Genomic DNA, 18705 nt, shown 5'->3' with positions numbered 1-18705 from the left:
CCTTCCTTTACGTGGTTGCTATATGGAAAAATGTCCTTCCTCTTGAATTATTTTTCTAAAAATGCCAATGTGCTACTTTTTTTTTTGGGGTGGGGGGCAGTGGAAATCGGGCCCCCCCCCCTGCTCTGTAGGGGAGCTGCACCTATTTTAGAGCCAACTCAGCATGCCCCCATGAGTGCATGGTCAGGCTGGCTCTTCCACCCGCCCAGCCCAAAGTTTCCCAGTCAAGCACTGGACTAGGCAGCAGTTCTCTGCTTACTCTACAGTGGGTAAGCAAGCAGGTGCCCTGCTCTCTTGTTTTCTCCAGATACAGGTACAGGATTAAGGAAGAGAGTGAGTGCTCAACAAGCTTAGGATAGGGGGGCTCCTGTCACAGCAACCTTCGTGGGTACATCATCCCTTAGAGCACTGGCCCTATCCATAGGCCAATTACAAGAATGGATCTGGAACACTGTAAAGGGTACTACTTACAAACCGGAAAGTGCTCAGCCAGGGCCACTGAAGCCACTGGTTGCTTCCGGGCATCTGAATTTTTCTCATGTCTTTAGGACCAATGGTAACAGGATAGCAGCAAAAGGCAGAGACAGATTCTTACATCTCTGGTGTCAATGTTCAGTTTAATAAAGTCAACTCGTGTAGCATACCAAATTAAATTAATTTGTCATATCAAGTGTTTTCATTTTAGCCAAACTAAAACTCAACTACTAGGACATTCCATCGTTATCATGCTTCTTCGAGTTTATTAGCTTCTAAAATGCATCATGAGGAGGACTGGCACCGAGTTGGAAGACTCATTTCTCCCCCACCGTATACTTGTTGGCTACAAAAAGTATAGCACTTATAAGCAATGAAAAACCAAGATATATGAGGAGAGGCAAACAGACAATTGTAAAAATATGTGTTTTTGTGCATTGCTTCCTCACTTTACTCACGATCCCCTGATACAGATAATATGACTCCTGTCCATCTCTACTGTCTTTATTTACTGGCAATCTCCTTCTCACAGTGTCACTTTCTCTGTTGGGCTCGGACTGACTGCCTGATAAACTCTTTTCCCCTACTCTCTCTACGCAATAGTCTTGACATTGTGATTGTATGGTATTGCATTACAGTACGCTTTTTCATTCTTTTTCTTGTGACATAGTTTATTTTTAAAAGTTTTATGTATGGTTTGCCGAGATTGTTTCTATTATTTTTTATTGACTTCAAACTGTGTAGTTTTGGTGAATCTTCTGTGCTCCCCTTCTGGCTTATTCTTTCTAAGTTCTACCCATCTACTCATATATTTGAATGTGCAATTAATTGTACACTGCAGATTTGTTAATATAAGCACAGGAACGAATTTTGAAAATCAGCTCACGTTCTCCTATATTTGTTTTCTTTTATGTACTGATAAAATAAAAAAAAGAACAGTTTATAACTTTTTTTTTTTAAACAGCACTTTTCTTCACACTATTTGCATCATTGATGGCCCCTTATTAATCTAAGAACACTATAAGCGGATTTCTGATAGCTTTACTGCATATTTCACGTTCTAATTTCACGTTTCTGTAAGCAGGAAAACAGTGCAAAATCAATATGTCGTTATTTTGAGGCTCCAATTCATTGTGCCCTCATAGTGTTAAAAATTTCAGAGACACCATCTTCAGAAACTCGTGCATTTTTAGAATATATAAATATTCGTTTTTAGCACAACACCGTTATTTCTACTTACAAATTTAACATGAGATACACCATCCATTAAAGTTCCACATACAGCTTGTCGATAATTATGCGACCTTAAACCATATTTATTTATTAACATGACGATTACATATTTATTTTAGCTAACATAGACCACAGTGTTGTGATAAGGAAATTAAATCACCTAAATGTCTATCCTAATTATTATTCTAAGGTTTACTCACCCAGAAATAATCACAATAACTCCATTCATCAGGTTTTAAGAGCTGCTGTTCAGGCATTGTGTCTGGATGTGGAAAGGTCACGCAGTTTATCTACATGAAAACAAAGACAAAAATGACTTAGCAGGTTAAAAAAATATATATCTCTTTGCGCGACTTTAAAAATAGGCATAAAGGCACAGTTTAATAAAGATTCAGGTCTAATCTTATGACAATGACACCAAGACAACATGCAGGGAGCTAGGGTTTAGCAAGTAGCAACTAACACTCTCTGCATAGACATTGCATAGCATGTCAGGGAACAGATTCTATAGAATATTCGCACTTGGAATATGGCGCCATCCGTGATGTCATCAATAATGTAAATGGGCATATACAAATAATGATCTTATTAATAATGATCTTAGTAATACATTGGGAAAGGTAATGTGACCTAGGTAATAATAAATAGTTTATGTGAAAGGAATAAGCAGATAGAAGACATTCAAACACATATTCACAATTAGAATACGTCCCAAACAGTCACCTACAAAATGAAATGCTGTATGTCTCATCTTTGTTCATTTGATAAAAGCTATGCACCACAAACTGGTCTGTGAAATTTGAAAAGCGAGCTTCTCAATGGGATCTGTGAGCATGCAATGTCACAGTGTCACCAAACTACATTTAACCACTTTCTTTCCGTGTGTTTACACACTCCTGTGCTAGGTACGTTTTCAAATGTTAGTAAATACGTTGGGAAGTCACTTTCCGAAATATTTGTGGCTCAGACCCATGATGTATGTGTATGTGTATGAGGGTGTACATATTAATGATAAATATACATCAGCCGGACAGTCAAGAGTTAACTGCAAGCAAGTGCATAATGCTGGACCATGGAATCTAGTAGTGACTCAATGTCACCAGTGATGAAATGATGTTGCATCCATAGTGTCACCGTTGGCCGGGTTATGCTATAGTCTCCCTACTCCAAGAATATACATGTTTTGAGATGAACCATAGTTAATGCAATGAAGAAACGTTTTTAATAATTTGGCGGGTTAGTATGACTGAGCATGTATTTCCTGCAAGAATTACACAGGCTAGTTGGAACTATCTGGGGTGTTTGATGTGCACTCGGTGTGCCCTTTTGTACGACAGCTCCCTAAATACACTTACATCGCCACAAATAAGGTCAAGCTCTATCCCACTGTGCCACTGACATGGAGTTCATGCTAAATTGATGCATTTTTTTTTGTCATTATATAAACTCCCCACACACTTTGGACATGCAACCTTGCAGGTGATTTTATTATTACTGCTTTCATAATGTACACGTTACCCTCCTACCACCCACTTGTAAAAAGCCTCGTCAATAGTATTGCCATTCTTCTGATCTCGCATTGCACCCTACTGTTTATTGTATAGGGAAATATTTCCTGGGTGCCCCCCCACACCCCACTCAGTACCTAGTATGCACTTTATAATACTGTCAAATAAAGAAGCATGTTACTAGGTGTTGCCATCCTGCTGTCTCACTAATGATAACATATGTTTCTGTGCGTGCAGCGTAGCCCCGGTGCTTTTAGACGGCTTGGCCTTTTGGCAAGGAATATTTAAAATTTTCTGAAGTACGGGTTTTATTGATAAAGGGTCCGGGAATGACCTTGGGGACCAGGGTTCCGACGTGGCTTCTTACTAGCCATGGTACTGGCCCATCATAACAGCTACTATGTTGTACTGCAAATTCTACTGTGACAGATTAAATGATCTCTCTATTAGGGCTTTTTACAAGATAAATTGTAACCTGTTTGCTATTTATCACGGTTAATGCATGTTTCCTGTATCAGTCTGTGTGATTGCTGTATGTTTCTTCCTTCTAGTAACGATTATTAAAAAACGAGAGACCTTTTAAACCTTATATTTTAGACTATGATCATAATAAGGTGTGTCCATTCCCCGTGTGTACAGCTTTAACTTTATAAATGTGCAGGTTTGGCATTAAGGGACTAAACAGTGTTTATAGGAAACAATGCATGCTTTCCCTGTCATTCACTGAGTGACATTTATTTTTTAAAGTAGACCCTTTAGTTTAAGGACAGTTATTACTTTAAAAAGAGAATGCAAACGCTGCTTTCAGTGAGTATGAATACATGGGCTTAGTTATCCTGTCCCTCAAAGGACCGCACACCTGCGTTTGCAGTCATTATTAGGTAGTCATTAAAGGGCTCCTAAATCAAAAATGCAAATGAGGTTTGAGGTTTTACACCTGTCAGTGAATGTGCATTTTCCTGTGTGGCTGATTAGTACATCAGATGCAGCACAAACACATTTATCAATGAGTGAGAGCAAGTTGAATGCTAAACATTATCTCTATGACTACCAGTCTGACTTCAGGTCATGCTGCAGCATATAGACCGCTACCTTACATCTTAGACAATGTCCTCTTGACTACATCGGCCTTCATCATTGTCAACCATTCTCATATGCACCCTGGAGTCTAAATAGGAATGCCCCAAACTGGTTCTCTTCTCACCTTTCCAACCAACAACAGTTTGTTCACAAGGGCACCTCCAGGTCATAAACAATCCCTATCACATGTGGAATCCCCCGTGGTTCCATATTTTCTTCAGTCATCTTCAACATTTACATAGAGCCCCTTGGTGCACTACGCACAGATAACATCATCAAGATTCACCAATCTGTCAATGATATACAACTATGTGTGAAAGTCTCCTCGGATTCAGACATCCAACACCTCAAACACTGCTTGCACATCATCCATATCTGGAGGTCCAGCACCTACCTGAAGCTCAACCCAACCAAAACAGAATTTCTGTTCTTTTTTAAGAACAAACAAGATACATCAAAAATATGGCTCAATGACATGAACCTTGATGGCTTCGAACCCCAACTTTCACCAAATGCCAAGTCACTTCAGTTCACTCTGGACATTAACCTCACTCTCAAGGAACAAACTGTAACCTCTTGTAAAGAAAGTCAAATTTTTCAACCAGTGGTTCAGAATGGCTGTTAAAGCTATCATACTCTCACATCTGGATGGTATTATCACCTTACAACAAGGTCTTACAGAATCCACTATGTCACTCTTTAGGGGCATCCTAAATGTCTCATCCAGGTCCGGAAGCAATGTGATCACATCATCTCCATCTTGATGTAACTCTATTGGCTCCCTAGTTAGCCAGCACCAACTTCAAACCAGCATCATCTTTTACAAAGCCATCACAACCAGTAGCCCAGCTTATCTTGCAGATCAAGCTCACCATTTGGGGTAGTTCTTGGAACATAGGCAGACAGTACTCCATCCGATTGCTGATTAAGAAGTGCAAAAAAGAAAAGTCAAGACAGAAGTTTTATCAGTCTATGTATCCCGACCTGGAAAAACATCCCTAGATCCACCAGGACCACTTAAGTGCAGCTCCACTTGAAGGATAGAGTTCAAGAGACACCTCTCTAATCAGCATTACATCACAATACAATAACAATCCACAACCCAGCTTCCTCTTTTATTCTTTGACCTTATGCTTTTCTTTGCCATTCACAGCTCTCTTCTGTCTTCTGGCTAGGTTTGTGATATAGAAATACCAAATGCATACATACATACATACAACTGCACAAAAGCGTGATGGAATGCAACCTATTCTGGGCTTCACACCAACCAAATCCAGAAAAAAAACAATAGCAGCAGACATCAGAGAGCCTCCATGTAACTCTTTAGAGGAAAGGTTAACCAAATTCCTTTTATTGGCTAGGACAACATGCCCATGTAAAAGTGGGGATTTCCACAGTTGGTGACTCATTAACAAAGTATGCAAAAAATATATGAATGTTCCATGCCATGGGTTTTCTCTCTTATTACATACCACATATAAATATTGTCATGTATTTGAATGTATGTGCACTTTTGTGTATGTTTGTGGAACACAAACCTAGCCAAAGTACTGTGACTACTATATATGATTAAAGGCAACAATTAAATTGATTAGAGTGCTAGCTGAGTTCTGAGACTGGAGTGTACTGTGCTAACTGATATGATGCTGTTAGCTTTAAAGAGAAATATACCAGAAGTGAAAAGATCACTACTACATGACATACTGTGTGTCAAGACCTCACGCACTATTTGTTTTCCTATAAAGCCCATGCTACAATCATGCACTAAACATGAAATTCCATATCAAATCGTTCAGGACAGTTTGAGTGCTCCCTGTACACTTAGTGGCAGTTTGGTACTACAGAAATATTACATGACATAAAATGGCATAACATATAACAGAACTTGGAGGGATCTGGATATCCTAGTTTGCAACCAAATTAATGAAATATACTATATACACAGCCAGGCATAAAATCAGCCATCTTTTCACACCTGACATCACATCAACCTAACTAAAGTTGGCATATCACATCCACCCCCAACTTTCCAAATTGAAATGTAGCACTCAGTACTCTTAGTGCAACAATAATCTGTCTGATGTTATTCCACTAATGAAGATTTAAGTAATAATTAAAGTGAATTAAAAGACACTACAAAACTGAGCAATTGTGGTCACAAGACAAGACAAAACTAAGGAGGCGTTACTTCATCTTACCCAAAGAACAGAATTGCCCACTGAAAAAAGAACACTAACAGATCAAAGTTATTAACCAATGATAAAAGTTAAAATACATACGACTCCAGCCTTCAAATTTGTTCATAAAGCAGACATACTAAGAGGGAGGGACATGGGTTGCAAGAGAGCTGTGCTATGTGTTCTTGGGCTGTTCCTCACTGAAGAGTCAAGAAAGTTCAAATGTTTCTAGTGTTCCCATGATGTAGAAATTAGGGTTGTGCCTAAGACTGTACTGAATGTGGCTTGTTTATGTCTCTACTGACAGGGTGAACAATGAAATGATGGAATGGAATCTGCCCAGTTTAGTTAACAGTGATTTATACAAATTCACATATTTCCAATCATCACTCTTTTCGTATACAGCGTAGAGCATCACAACATTTGAGGTAATGTCGCCATTTGCATACATTGGTTACCACAATAAGTGCCAACTGAATACTGCAAAAGCGGCCCTGCATCAAACATTGCAATTTTCATAGGTAGTAAAGTTGAAAATCTGGGGTGTGGTATAAGAAATGCCCAATTTGTCTGTGTGGTTGGTGGTTTATGTTAAAATACTAGCAATGCTGTATTTTCCTTTATCACTAGTTGCCTTCTCTTATTTCTTCCATACTATTCACACATTTTGTTGTTCATTTTGTGCATTGGGTCAAGAATGAGTTTTGGTTTATTAGGTCAATTAAGCACATTTTGAGAAAACAGAACTAAAAGATGCAAGTGACAAAAATTATGATATTATGAATAAAGTAATAAAGGAATACAGGAACACCAAGAGTATTTAAAGAATAAGAAAATAAAAAAGACCAAATGTGATCATCATGACTATAGGAAAGGTAGGATTTACACCTTCACACATAAATAGGATAACATGGTTGGTGAATGAAAAAGGGTAATAGAGGAATATATTGAATCATGTTCATTTAGCAGGTGCTCTTTAGTCTTGGTTGACAGCACTGCATCAAATAATAAGACACAGGGTGTTACTGCATTGCAAGATTTTTCCTTTTTTTTGTGGAGTTAAAGAGATTACGCATGGGCAACAAGCAGTATAGAAAAGATGCTAACCCGGACGAGGTGGATGAAAGTAGCAATGGAAAAAAAATTGAAAAACTGGGAGTTCAAATCTGCTCCAGAAAGATTTAGATTCTGCAGTGGAGCTGAATGAATCAAAATCACAGGAAGATGTTTGTAATTCAAATATGTTAATTGATATTGATACTCATGCTGGTACTGTAAGGGATATGAGATTATAATTCTCTCTGATTGGATTTTGGATGAGGATGTAAAGAATGTATTAGGTATGGGCCTGAGTTTTTGTCCATCTCAAATGGTGGATCCGATGGATATTCACATTGATTTGTTTATTCTTTGAAATTAAAATAATTATTTAATCAATACCCTAATAACCCAGTTTCCATTATTCCTAAGGCGCCATCCCCTATACAGACTGTTTCTGACTTACATGACTTGCAATTGTTAATGTCACTAGATGGTGATGAGACCATGAGTATGGAAACATTATTGAATCAAATAGATTTTGTTGTGAATGTTAATAATTATAGTAGGCTAAGACCACGATCAAAGTTTATGTCTTCAGGTGCACATCATAATATTGATAGCTTTAAATAAAAAGTAATGTTAGAATCATGTAAAACACGAGACAACTACACAACACTGCAGGCATATTTTAAAATGGGCTGGGAAATAAGCCCTCCAAAGACTACAGCAATATGGGTCTATAGTCATTGAGGAGACTGATAGCAGCAATGTAGTCAGCATGAAATAAATAGACAGTTGTATGATGCTCACTGTTATGAATTTATTGCATTTAATCCAATGAAAGAAATAACCACTTTTATAAACATGAGGTTAAGTGACTGGAAGTACAGATGTCTGGTATGAGAAATCCATGATTTCCATGTATTTCTACATTCCACAAGGTACACAAAAGAAGGGAGGATTTGCACCTGGGTGACCCATCACATCTGGTATAGGGTCCCCAACTGAATGGCTCGCTGAATATATGCATATTTATCTCCGGGACTTTGTTCATAACCGTTCTTCCTATATTCAGGATAATAAGTATATTTCGAACACATTTAACAATATTCCATGGTCTGAAGAGATGATATTCATGACATTTGATGTGACCGGTTTACACACCTGTATTCATAAAGATTTTGGACTTTTGGCAGTCAAATCTTTTTAGATTCTAGGAAAGTGGACTGTTATGAACAGAACTTGGTGATCATTGAAATGATCGATTTAATATTGTCTAAGATTTACTTTCTGCATGAGAGATATTGGTACCATCAACTATAGGGTAGTGTAATGGGCTTCAGGTTTGTACTCTTGTATGCTGGCCTTTTTATGGGCTGGTACGAGCAGGAGCATGCCTGGGGCCAATGGACATATCTCTGGACTGATTACACAGCATTTTAGGGGAGGTATATTGATGATATTTTGTTATTAACAGGCTCAGTAGATCAACTGAATGAGTATAAGAGATTTCTTAATGATAAGCCATTCAATGTCAAACTTACAATTCAATTTTAATAAGAAGAAATAGATTTCCTTGATCTACAGTTTTAGGTGAAGGAAGGCATAGTACAGAGTACAATGTTTAGAAAGACAAATGTGTGTAAACGTTTTTGTATGCTTCTAGTGCTCATCCAATGTCTTTTGTGAATAACATGCCACATGGGGAAATGATCCATATAAGACGAAACTGCAGTAAGAAAAATATGTTTGAGGCTAATATAGAGAGTGCCAAAAAGAGATTTAAGAACAGAGGTTATGATGAAAAAACATTGTAAAAAGCTGAAATAAAGATATAAAAGATTACTAGTAAGAAGGGGGCATGACCAAGCCAGTCAAATTGGTGGATGTGAGTCTATGAAGCTCCGTCTGCCGGCCTGCAAACCAACACATATCCTGGCCTGGTACCACAAGCGACAGCCCTCGGGCTCACAGAGACATAGTGCCCTACTGCCTCACGTCCCGACCACTGCAACTCTCTCCCAGAGGTAGAGAGCTAAAGCTCTTAAAGTGACTGCTTTGGAGGAGGACTACATACACTGAGAGAGCAGTAAAAACCACGAAGGCCCAGACAAGACCTAGGGGCCAACAGGTGAGCCGCTTTGACACTGTCTCCCAAATGCCTGATCCACATTGATCTCCCCTTCCGTACCGGACTGAACAGACTTTTGCAGCCTGTCCCCACATCAGCCTCTCCCTGCAAAGCGTACAATAGAGTGAATTACTCCTTCCAGGCACGCTAGGGCCTTCAACAGAGGCCAACCAGTCAGAACCCACTTCATCGTGCCCGGACCCAACAAGTGCTGGGCCCACCTTTCCCTGGTCACTACAAGAAAACCCCTCCTCACCACTGCAGAATTTCACCTGGGAAGGGTGGGCCCGCATATAGCTTCTGTTGATGTTCAAATCAGGACATGCATGGGATGTTGGGCTTCCCACTGCCTATTCAGGAGCAGCCCTGCATTGGAGACACCAGACGCAGATTGCTACACCCCTTGACACTGGCAGACACCTCAACACTTGCCCATCAGCACCGAGCAGGCCCCTCTGCACCGGCCTAAAAATTGGTACATATGGCAAGACCTGAGGGGTCAGCATACCGTGATACTGGCTCTGCTCAGCAAGACAACAGACCCTTGAGGATCCTGTGAATGGCCCCAAAATACCACATGCTGACATGGACGACGAGGGTCCCTTCCTTGCCCTCCCTCGAGGGTGGGCCACCCCAGTGATCTGCTCCACAGGTCCCGTGACCTGCTGTGTTGGAACCAGCTCGCCATCCTTACTGCTACTAATGTTGCCTCCCCCACCCCAGCTCTCATATTGGAGGGTACGGTACCACACAACCTCCCTACACTACACCACCAAGTCTGGCCCAGCACCTGTTGTAATCCTTCGAGACTGCACTCTCCAAGTTCCCCTCAGGAGAATATACTACGCACCATAAAAATTAGACACTTGATCTGAGGTGCAGAGCTTGTTCACTTGCTACTGCAGGGATCTATCACCACACCATCTGTTACTCTCTCTCTGTAGAGGGGGTTCACCTCACATATTGGAGTTCATTTCAGAGAGTGGGTAAGAGGATCACTCATCTCCCTAGTCCAGCCGCAAGTTTCAACTCACGGTCTCCCTATGACGGCCACACCTGGGGACCCCTAAATGTTGCTCGCACCTATAGATGCTCCATGGGGGGCACACATACCTATTTCCCAGGTTACCAAATCACTCATCATGTGCAAGGAAATCCATCCTTCTCTGCTTTGGCACTCACCTCATGACAAGTGAAGTGAGGCTTTCACCCACACATACAGTGGAGCTCAGGCACCTAAGCTACATTACCTTCTAGGGACCACTGTCTTGCCTCCATCCCTGAGGGCCACCGGCATCTTCCCCACCCCGGGTGTATCCCTAACCTTTCATCAGTCTTCATGCCCCTGAAGCAAACCTCCCTCGTAGCCCATGGCGTGGGTAGACTATGGTCAGCCATGACGGTCACATCGACCTTTGCCCAGTCATCAGAACCTCCACCCAGTACTGTATCTGACACCCAACCTGGAGATTCCTTCCAACCTGCACCTACACCAGACAAACTGGACCTAGTGTTTGCTGCCCTAAAACACGCACAAGTCTCCATGGAGACGTGATTAAACGCCATGGCCACTGATCTCAGTCTCCTCTGAGATGACCACTACAAGCTCACTGACAAGGTGTCGATAGGGAGAAACAGCTGTCCACCCTCCAACCTCTTATAGTGGACAAACAATGAGCCGTCTAAGAACTGCAGGATTGGGTCGGCCACCTAGAGGACATGGCAGATGACATCCAGAAGTAATAAACGCATACTGGGGATACCTGAAGGTGTTGAAGGCCATGATGCCATTCAATACCTTGGGACTTGGTTCAAATCCTTCAATCCTGCATCAGAACTCACACTGTTCTTCTGGCTGACCTCCACCGGGAACCTCTCCTCGACCTATGCTGGCAAAACTCCTTCACTTCAAAGATCGGGATGCCATCCTCAGGGCAGCTCATAAAGCTGGTTCCCTTCAGGGTGGAGGACAAAGTGATCATGCTTTTCCTGGTCTATACCAGAGCAGCAGCAATGGTCATCCTTTCTAGACGTCAAGCGCCACCATGGAGTCCAGTACTCCCTCCTTTTTTTTCGGCTCATCTGAAGATCATTGCCAACAACACTACCCTATTCTTCACTGACCCAAAAGGATCCTGTGACAGGACAGATCAACAATAGAGGGAAGTAGCGGTGGACCACAGTACACCTCTCCAGTCCATATCCAAACCAAGGAGAAAGAGATGTAACTATTACCACGCAGAGTGCCCAGTGATCACCAACAATAGCATCCCTGAATCTTGAACAAATTATTGAGGACAGGCGGCGGGCCCTGCAGGCAGCAGCAGATAGAATAACAATACTACTGATGACGAAAAAGGTCCCCACCACTTTACAACAGTTGAGGACACACTCCTTTCATAAGACTTAGAAGGGCTCCCCAATCCGCCTTGGAATGCCACTGCAAACAAAACGTCACGGAATAGTGCACTACTGTTATGTTCAACAGTATTACTATAATAAGCACATGTCAATGTTACATTGCTCCCCCCTCATTTCCTTTCTCTTGATTAGTGAGGGTTCTTGCTCTTTCCACAAGTGATATTCTGACCATCACTCCAACATCCCTCCCCATGCATTTGTTGCAATGACACATTTGGGCTCCCTCTTCATAACATGCACAGGCCGTATATACCTCCACTGATCTCCCTCCCCAACAGCCTCTGTGTATCCCACTGGCACACACACATCTTCCAGTAGGGCACTCATATGTAGGCATCACACCTCTGTTAGTTGTCACCCCAACAGTTCTTTCAAGTTTTTAATGAGAACTCTGGGCATACCATAGTTATGGTAGGCCCTTCCTGTTCCACTCACACAGTTTTTGTTGATTCCATACCCTACATTGCTCCTGCACCCCATCATCATTTTTGCGGGCTTTCAGCACCTATCCTATTCACATAAAGTAGGCAGGGTTCTAGTACTGACATGCAGAGGGAAGATCCCTCTTCTCCCAGTGACCCCTGTGCTTCCCACTCCATATGCAGTCCTCCTATGACATGGTCTGGCTCCTCACATTAAATGTGCAGGCATGCATACTGCCTGCAAGAGCTATGCAGTATATTGTTACGTCAAGAGGCAGCATGCACAAATAGCCCTTTTACAGGAGACCCACACCCACATTGCAAAAGATGAGGTGGACTGTTTACGTAAATGTTGTAGAGGCCACATTTACACAACCACTTGCTTTGCATATGCCCGAGGCTCCCTGATCTGGGTTTGGTCAGGAGTTCCTTATCAAGTCCTAAACCCCAACATCGATGCTGAGGGCTGCTATGTTCTCCTGGAAGGACGCCTCAATAGTCATCCCCTGCTTCTAGGTAGTATCTGCACCCCAAACACTGGCCAGGAAGACTTCTGAGATGTCCTTTAGTCCATTCTCATCCACAAAACTGCATTTTGATGGATACTAGGTGGAGATTACAACTGTGCTCAAAATCTCCATGTCGACAGATTCCACTCCCCCACGATCCCCTCCGCATGCACAAAAGTGCACCTATACAGCTGGACACAACAATGGTCCCTTGTGGACACCTGGCGGACACATAATCCCACTACCAAACTCTACTTGTTCTACTCCATACCTCAGAGGCTTCATGTACGCCTTGGTCACTTCCTGTGCTCGACCTCACTGACTCCCCTCCTGCATTGCTCCAATTATTGGGGCCGAGAGGTCTCAGATCACAACGCACACTTTATAGACCTACGATGGGCATCTTCCAGACCGCTGATCCCCAATCGTCAACTCCAACGTGAATAGCTTGACGACAAGGATCCCTCCTTTCACCATTACTCTTTGCACTTGCGATGGAGCCACTTGCGAAATGCCTGCGTTGTAACGGCTGTGACTGGGGTATACCCTAGGAAAACAGGATACATGCAGTGTCCCTGTACACCAACTATCTCCTTATCTACATAAAGAAAATTTCTTCTGACTTTTCCTAGATTCACAAAAAAATGTAGACAAGTTCTCTGACACTGCCGGACAATAGGGACAAATCAGAAATGCACCAATTTGCCCCTTATCAACCACCATGAGCCATATATTTAGGCACAATTCTCCTTCACTGGCAAGCAGCAGTAACTCGCTACTTGGGTCTTCAACTACAGGGAGTGCAGAATTATTAGGCAAGTTGTATTTTTGAGGATTAATTTTATTATTGAACAACAACCATGTTCTCAATGCAGAAACCCAAAAAACTCATTAATATCAAAGCTGAATATTTTTGGAAGTAGTTTTTAGTTTGTTTTTAGTTTTAGCTATGTTAGGGGGATATCTGTGTGTGCAGGTGACTATTACTGTGCATAATTATTAGGCAACTTAACAAAAAACAAATATATACCCATTTCAATTATTTATTATTACCAGTGAAACCAATATAACATCTCAACATTCACAAATATACATTTCTGACATTCAAAAACAAAACAAAAACAAATCAGTGACCAATATAGCCACCTTTCTTTGGAAGGACACTCAAAAGCCTGCCATCCATGGATTCTGTCAGTGTTTTGATCTGTTCACCATCAACATTGCGTGCAGCAGCAACCACAGCCTCCCAGACACTGTTCAGAGAGGTGTACTGTTTTCCCTCCTTGTAAATCTCACATTTGATGATGGACCACAGGTTCTCAATGGGGTTCAGATCAGGTGAACAAGGAGGCCATGTCATTAGATTTCCTTCTTTTATACCCTTTCTTGCCAGCCACGCTGTGGAGTACTTGGACGCGTGTGATGGAGCATTGTCCTGCATGAAAATCATGTTTTTCTTGAAGGATGCAGACTTCTTCCTGTACCACTGCTTGAAGAAGGTGTCTTCCAGGAACTGGCAGTAGGACTGGGAGTTGAACTTGACTCCATCCTCAACCCGAAAAGGCCCCACAAGCTCATCTTTGATGATACCAGCCCAAACCAGTACTCCACCTCCACCTTGCTGGCGTCTGAGTCGGACTGGAGCTCTCTGCCCTTTACCAATCCAGCCACGGGCCCATCCATCTGGCCCATCAAGACTCACTCTCATTTCATCAGTCCATATTACCTTAGAAAAATCAGTCTTGAGATATTTCTTGGCCCAGTCTTGACGTTTCAGCTTGTGTGTCTTGTTCAGTGGTGGTCGTCTTTCAGCCTTTCTTACCTTGGCCATGTCTCTGAGTATTGCACAACTTGTGCTTTTGGGCACTCCAGTGATGTTGCAGCTCTGAAATATGGCCAAACTGGTGGCAAGTGGCATCGTGGCAGCTGCACGCTTGACTTTTCTCAGTTCATGGGCAGTTATTTTGCGCCTTGGTTTTTCCACACGCTTCTTGCGACCCTGTTGACTATTTTGAATGAAACGCTTGATTGTTCGATGATCACGCTTCAGAAGCTTTGCAATTTTAAGAGTGCTGCATCCCTCTGCAAGATATTTCACTATTTTTGACTTTTCTGAGCCTGTCAAGTCCTTCTTTTGACCCATTTTGCCAAAGGAAAGGAAGTTGCCTAATAATTATGCACACCTGATATAGGGTGTTGATGTCATTAGACCACACCCCTTCTCATTACAGAGATGCACATCACCTAATATGCTTAATTGGTAGTAGGCTTTCGAGCCTATACAGCTTGGAGTAAGACAACATGCATAAAGAGGATGATGTGGTCAAAATACTCATTTGCCTAATAATTCTGCACTCCCTGTATATCATACTTCCTTAGTAGAACTGATGGGCATAAAAATGCAAAGGGACTTCTGGTGTTCATTACCTCTGGTCCCATTAGGCAAAACTGCACTAACGAAAATGATTACGTTACCTCGTCCACTCTACCGCTTTGCCAACCTCCCCATAATTCCCCCCGTTCCTTCTTTAAAGAACATGACTCACTGCTCAGAGACCTAATCTGAGACAATGGGTGACGCTGTATAGCAGTTCTTAAATTACAGCTCCCGATAGACCGGGAAGTGTTAGGTGCCTCATTGTTGAACAAGGATATTTCTTGACGGTGCAAATACAATGGCTCTCCCACTGGACGCCTGAGAGACATGTCAGAAAGACCTGCCATGTTAAAGGCATACTCCCTTCCCCAGCGATCCATTGCATCCTCCTCCCAACAGCTGTAGCTCCCTCCTCACCACCCCTACAGCTGGTGGTAGATCAGGCATGCATGTCCCCGGACACACCGGTATATGTAACTGCAGTACCCCTCGTTGGTCTTCGTAAAATCCCTGGATCCTACACACACAGCGACCTAGCCCCCTGGACAGAACGCTCAATCACTGTGGCTGGGGACCTTTTCCTAAATGATCAGCTCCTCTCATTTGACCAGTTGATGGCAGACTATGACATATCTCCAGGGCAATTCCTCTTTCATCTGCAAATTCACTTACATGTGCTGCATTCTTTGAAAGATAACAGAGACAGAACCCATGCTGCACCATGTCTTACAAGCAATACTTGAGATGGGTCCTGGATGCCACCCTATCACTTGGCTGAATAAAGCCACCCCCAAACTCACAATGCCTTTCTTAGACACACCTCGACATAAGTGGGAGGAGGAGTTTCGGCATGCACAATACGATAAAAAGTAGAGGACTGCCTTGGAATTCTCCTGCAACTCCCACTTCAAACACCTCCAACTCTTCATGCTACATCTCGTGTAGCTCACTCCAGCTAAATTCCTTCTTCCCTCAAGCCAGTGCAAGATGTCCCTGCTGCCAGATTGTAGATGCAGATCTACAACATATGATATGGTCCTGCCAAGCCCTGTACCATTTCAGACATGACATATTATGACAGGTCATGGAACTCACTGATATCCACACATGAGAAGTGTGCTCACTTGGCATTTTCAAATGGTGCTAACAACACAAAATACACTCCCATTTCATCTCTCTGACACTCCTCCTCACCAAACAACAATCACCCTGCATTAGTGATCCTCGACACACACACACACACACACACCTCTCTCTCTTTCGTAAGTGGGGTGTTATAGAGAGAATGTGGTACAGTGGAAGGTAAGAGGGAATCTGGAATGTAGAACAGGGGGAACGTGGAAGGCACGGGGATGAGGGTTATTCGATGATGGATGTGGGACTGACAGGACGTGTTTTCTTTATGTGTAAATAAATCTCGGGAACTCCTATCATTCGTCTTACATTATGACATTTTGGCGACGAGTTTACGACGAACCCACGCCTGAACAATTCAAGGAGCAGCAAGATAGGAGCCGCCCGCCTGAACTATTTAGCATGAAGCAAGCTGCACACTCGGAGGAAGCCGCCCACGCTGTAAGAATACGGCAAACATTGAGAAGGGAGTTTAAGTAATTCGACAAATTTGCGGTAACTTGGCACTTTTCTTGGGATTACCTTTCCAGTTTGAACCTACCTGCCTGTTGGTGTAACGGCAGTTAAAGACAGTCGCGCGACAGCTTTTGTCCTTCATAAGCGCGTCATCCTGTTGGAATCTTTAAGCTCAGATGCATTCTGAGCTTTACGAGCGTTTTCTTTTCTGGTTGAGGCCGCGTTACTAAAGATTCGCTTATCTGTGTCCTGCATTTCTGCCGCTTGTGCCGTATTTGGTCTGACGGTGGGCGGGGCCTGTGTTTTTTTTTTTCCTCTCAAGGTGTGGACATGGTGAAAGGACTTTGTTTCTGGCTGTAGTGTCAACGAGAAAGGACTATATAAAGATAAAGACATTTGTGTTGACATTAGAAGAGGACTTTTCTGCAGTTTTATTTTTTGCTAAGACCAATTTTAATAACTGGAAATGTTATTTTTCAAAAAAGAACATCTTGGATAAGTTCAGATTTTTTTTTAAGGAAAATAACTTGTGGAATCTGACATTTTTTTATTTGTTTATTCTTTTCTCAGTAAGGTAAAAAGACAGAGACATGCAATTTGAACCCCCAGCTAAATTTTTACAGAGCAAGGGTGATCCACCAATGCACTGGTCTAGGTGGAAGGAGGAGTTTTTAACCTACATGAAAGCTATTGATGATGACAACATGTCACAGGAAAGGAAAAATAATATTTTATTGCATTTTTTGTGTTCTGAGGGGCAAATGGTTTTTAGAACTTTACCCCCGATTCCAGTACAAGATCAAGGCGATGGAGAGGTGGATGTCTTCAAAGAGGCGCTAATGAGATTGGAGATGAGGTTCAAACCTACTGCGAGTCTAGCATTGAATAGATTCAAATTTTACACAAGAGTACAACATTCAGAAGAGACATTTGATGAATGTCTTACAGCGTTACGTGGCCTATCTGTACATTGCAATTTTGGAAATATGACTGATGAAATGATTAGAGATAAAATTATTGTGCATGTCAAAAGCAGGAAAATCCAAGAGCATCTCTGGGTTATGGGTGATCCCAAATTACAAGATGTAATTACAACTGCAAAAGCTTTAGAGCAATCTGAACAATGGATGAGATCAGTACAAGATACTGACAAGGTCAAATGTTTAGAGTCTGAGGTGGTGGGTGCAATGGTGGGCAGTCATTTGAAAAGTAATGTTGCTGTCAAGCATACTGCAGCAGGCAGGAAATGGGTAAAACATGACAGGCCGGAAAAACTGTCATGCTTTCGTTGTGGTAGTCTGAACCACCTGGCTTCGTCACCTCAGTGTCCTGCGGTTGGAAAAGAGTGCATGAAGTGTGGAAGGTTAGGACATTTTGCACGGGTGTGTAAACATGTCAAGAAAGGGAACTATGTTGCCAAGTGAAAGATGGCGTGTGTGAGTGTCAAGAAAGATAGTGAAGAGTGTCTGGAGTTTGATGGCGAGCACAGAGGCATGGTGTTGTCGCTCAAGCAGGCAAATGTAATAGGGTATGAACGTTTAAGTCAACCAAGGTGTGAAGTGCATGTTGCTGGAAGGAAATTGGAGTTAATGGCAGATTCGGGGTCCCCTTGGACCATCGTCACGTTTGAGTATTTTAAACAGACCTTTGAGGGGATTTGGAATAAGGGTGATCTAAAAGAATCTGATATTGTTGCGGAAAGTTTTGATGGGGGTACTATTGAGGTGATTGGTTTTGTGGAT

General features: G+C 42.2%; 1 protein-coding gene across 1 annotated transcript in view; it reads right to left on the bottom strand.

Annotated features, from left to right (window-relative positions):
- The window catches only part of GAS7 (growth arrest specific 7), a 1110982-nt gene that overhangs the window by 276845 nt on the left and 815432 nt on the right, over nt 1–18705 (bottom strand). The window contains exon 6 of the mRNA XM_069200411.1: nt 1908–1997. Coding sequence (XP_069056512.1) covers nt 1908–1997 — 90 coding nt within the window. The remainder of the gene's footprint in view (nt 1–1907; nt 1998–18705) is intronic.

The sequence above is a fragment of the Pleurodeles waltl genome, chromosome 7 (genome assembly GCF_031143425.1).
Source record: "Pleurodeles waltl isolate 20211129_DDA chromosome 7, aPleWal1.hap1.20221129, whole genome shotgun sequence".
Lineage (NCBI taxonomy): Eukaryota > Metazoa > Chordata > Amphibia > Caudata > Salamandridae > Pleurodeles > Pleurodeles waltl.
Note: the sequence above shows the minus strand (reverse complement) of the source record. Positions and strands in the feature narration are given on the sequence as shown.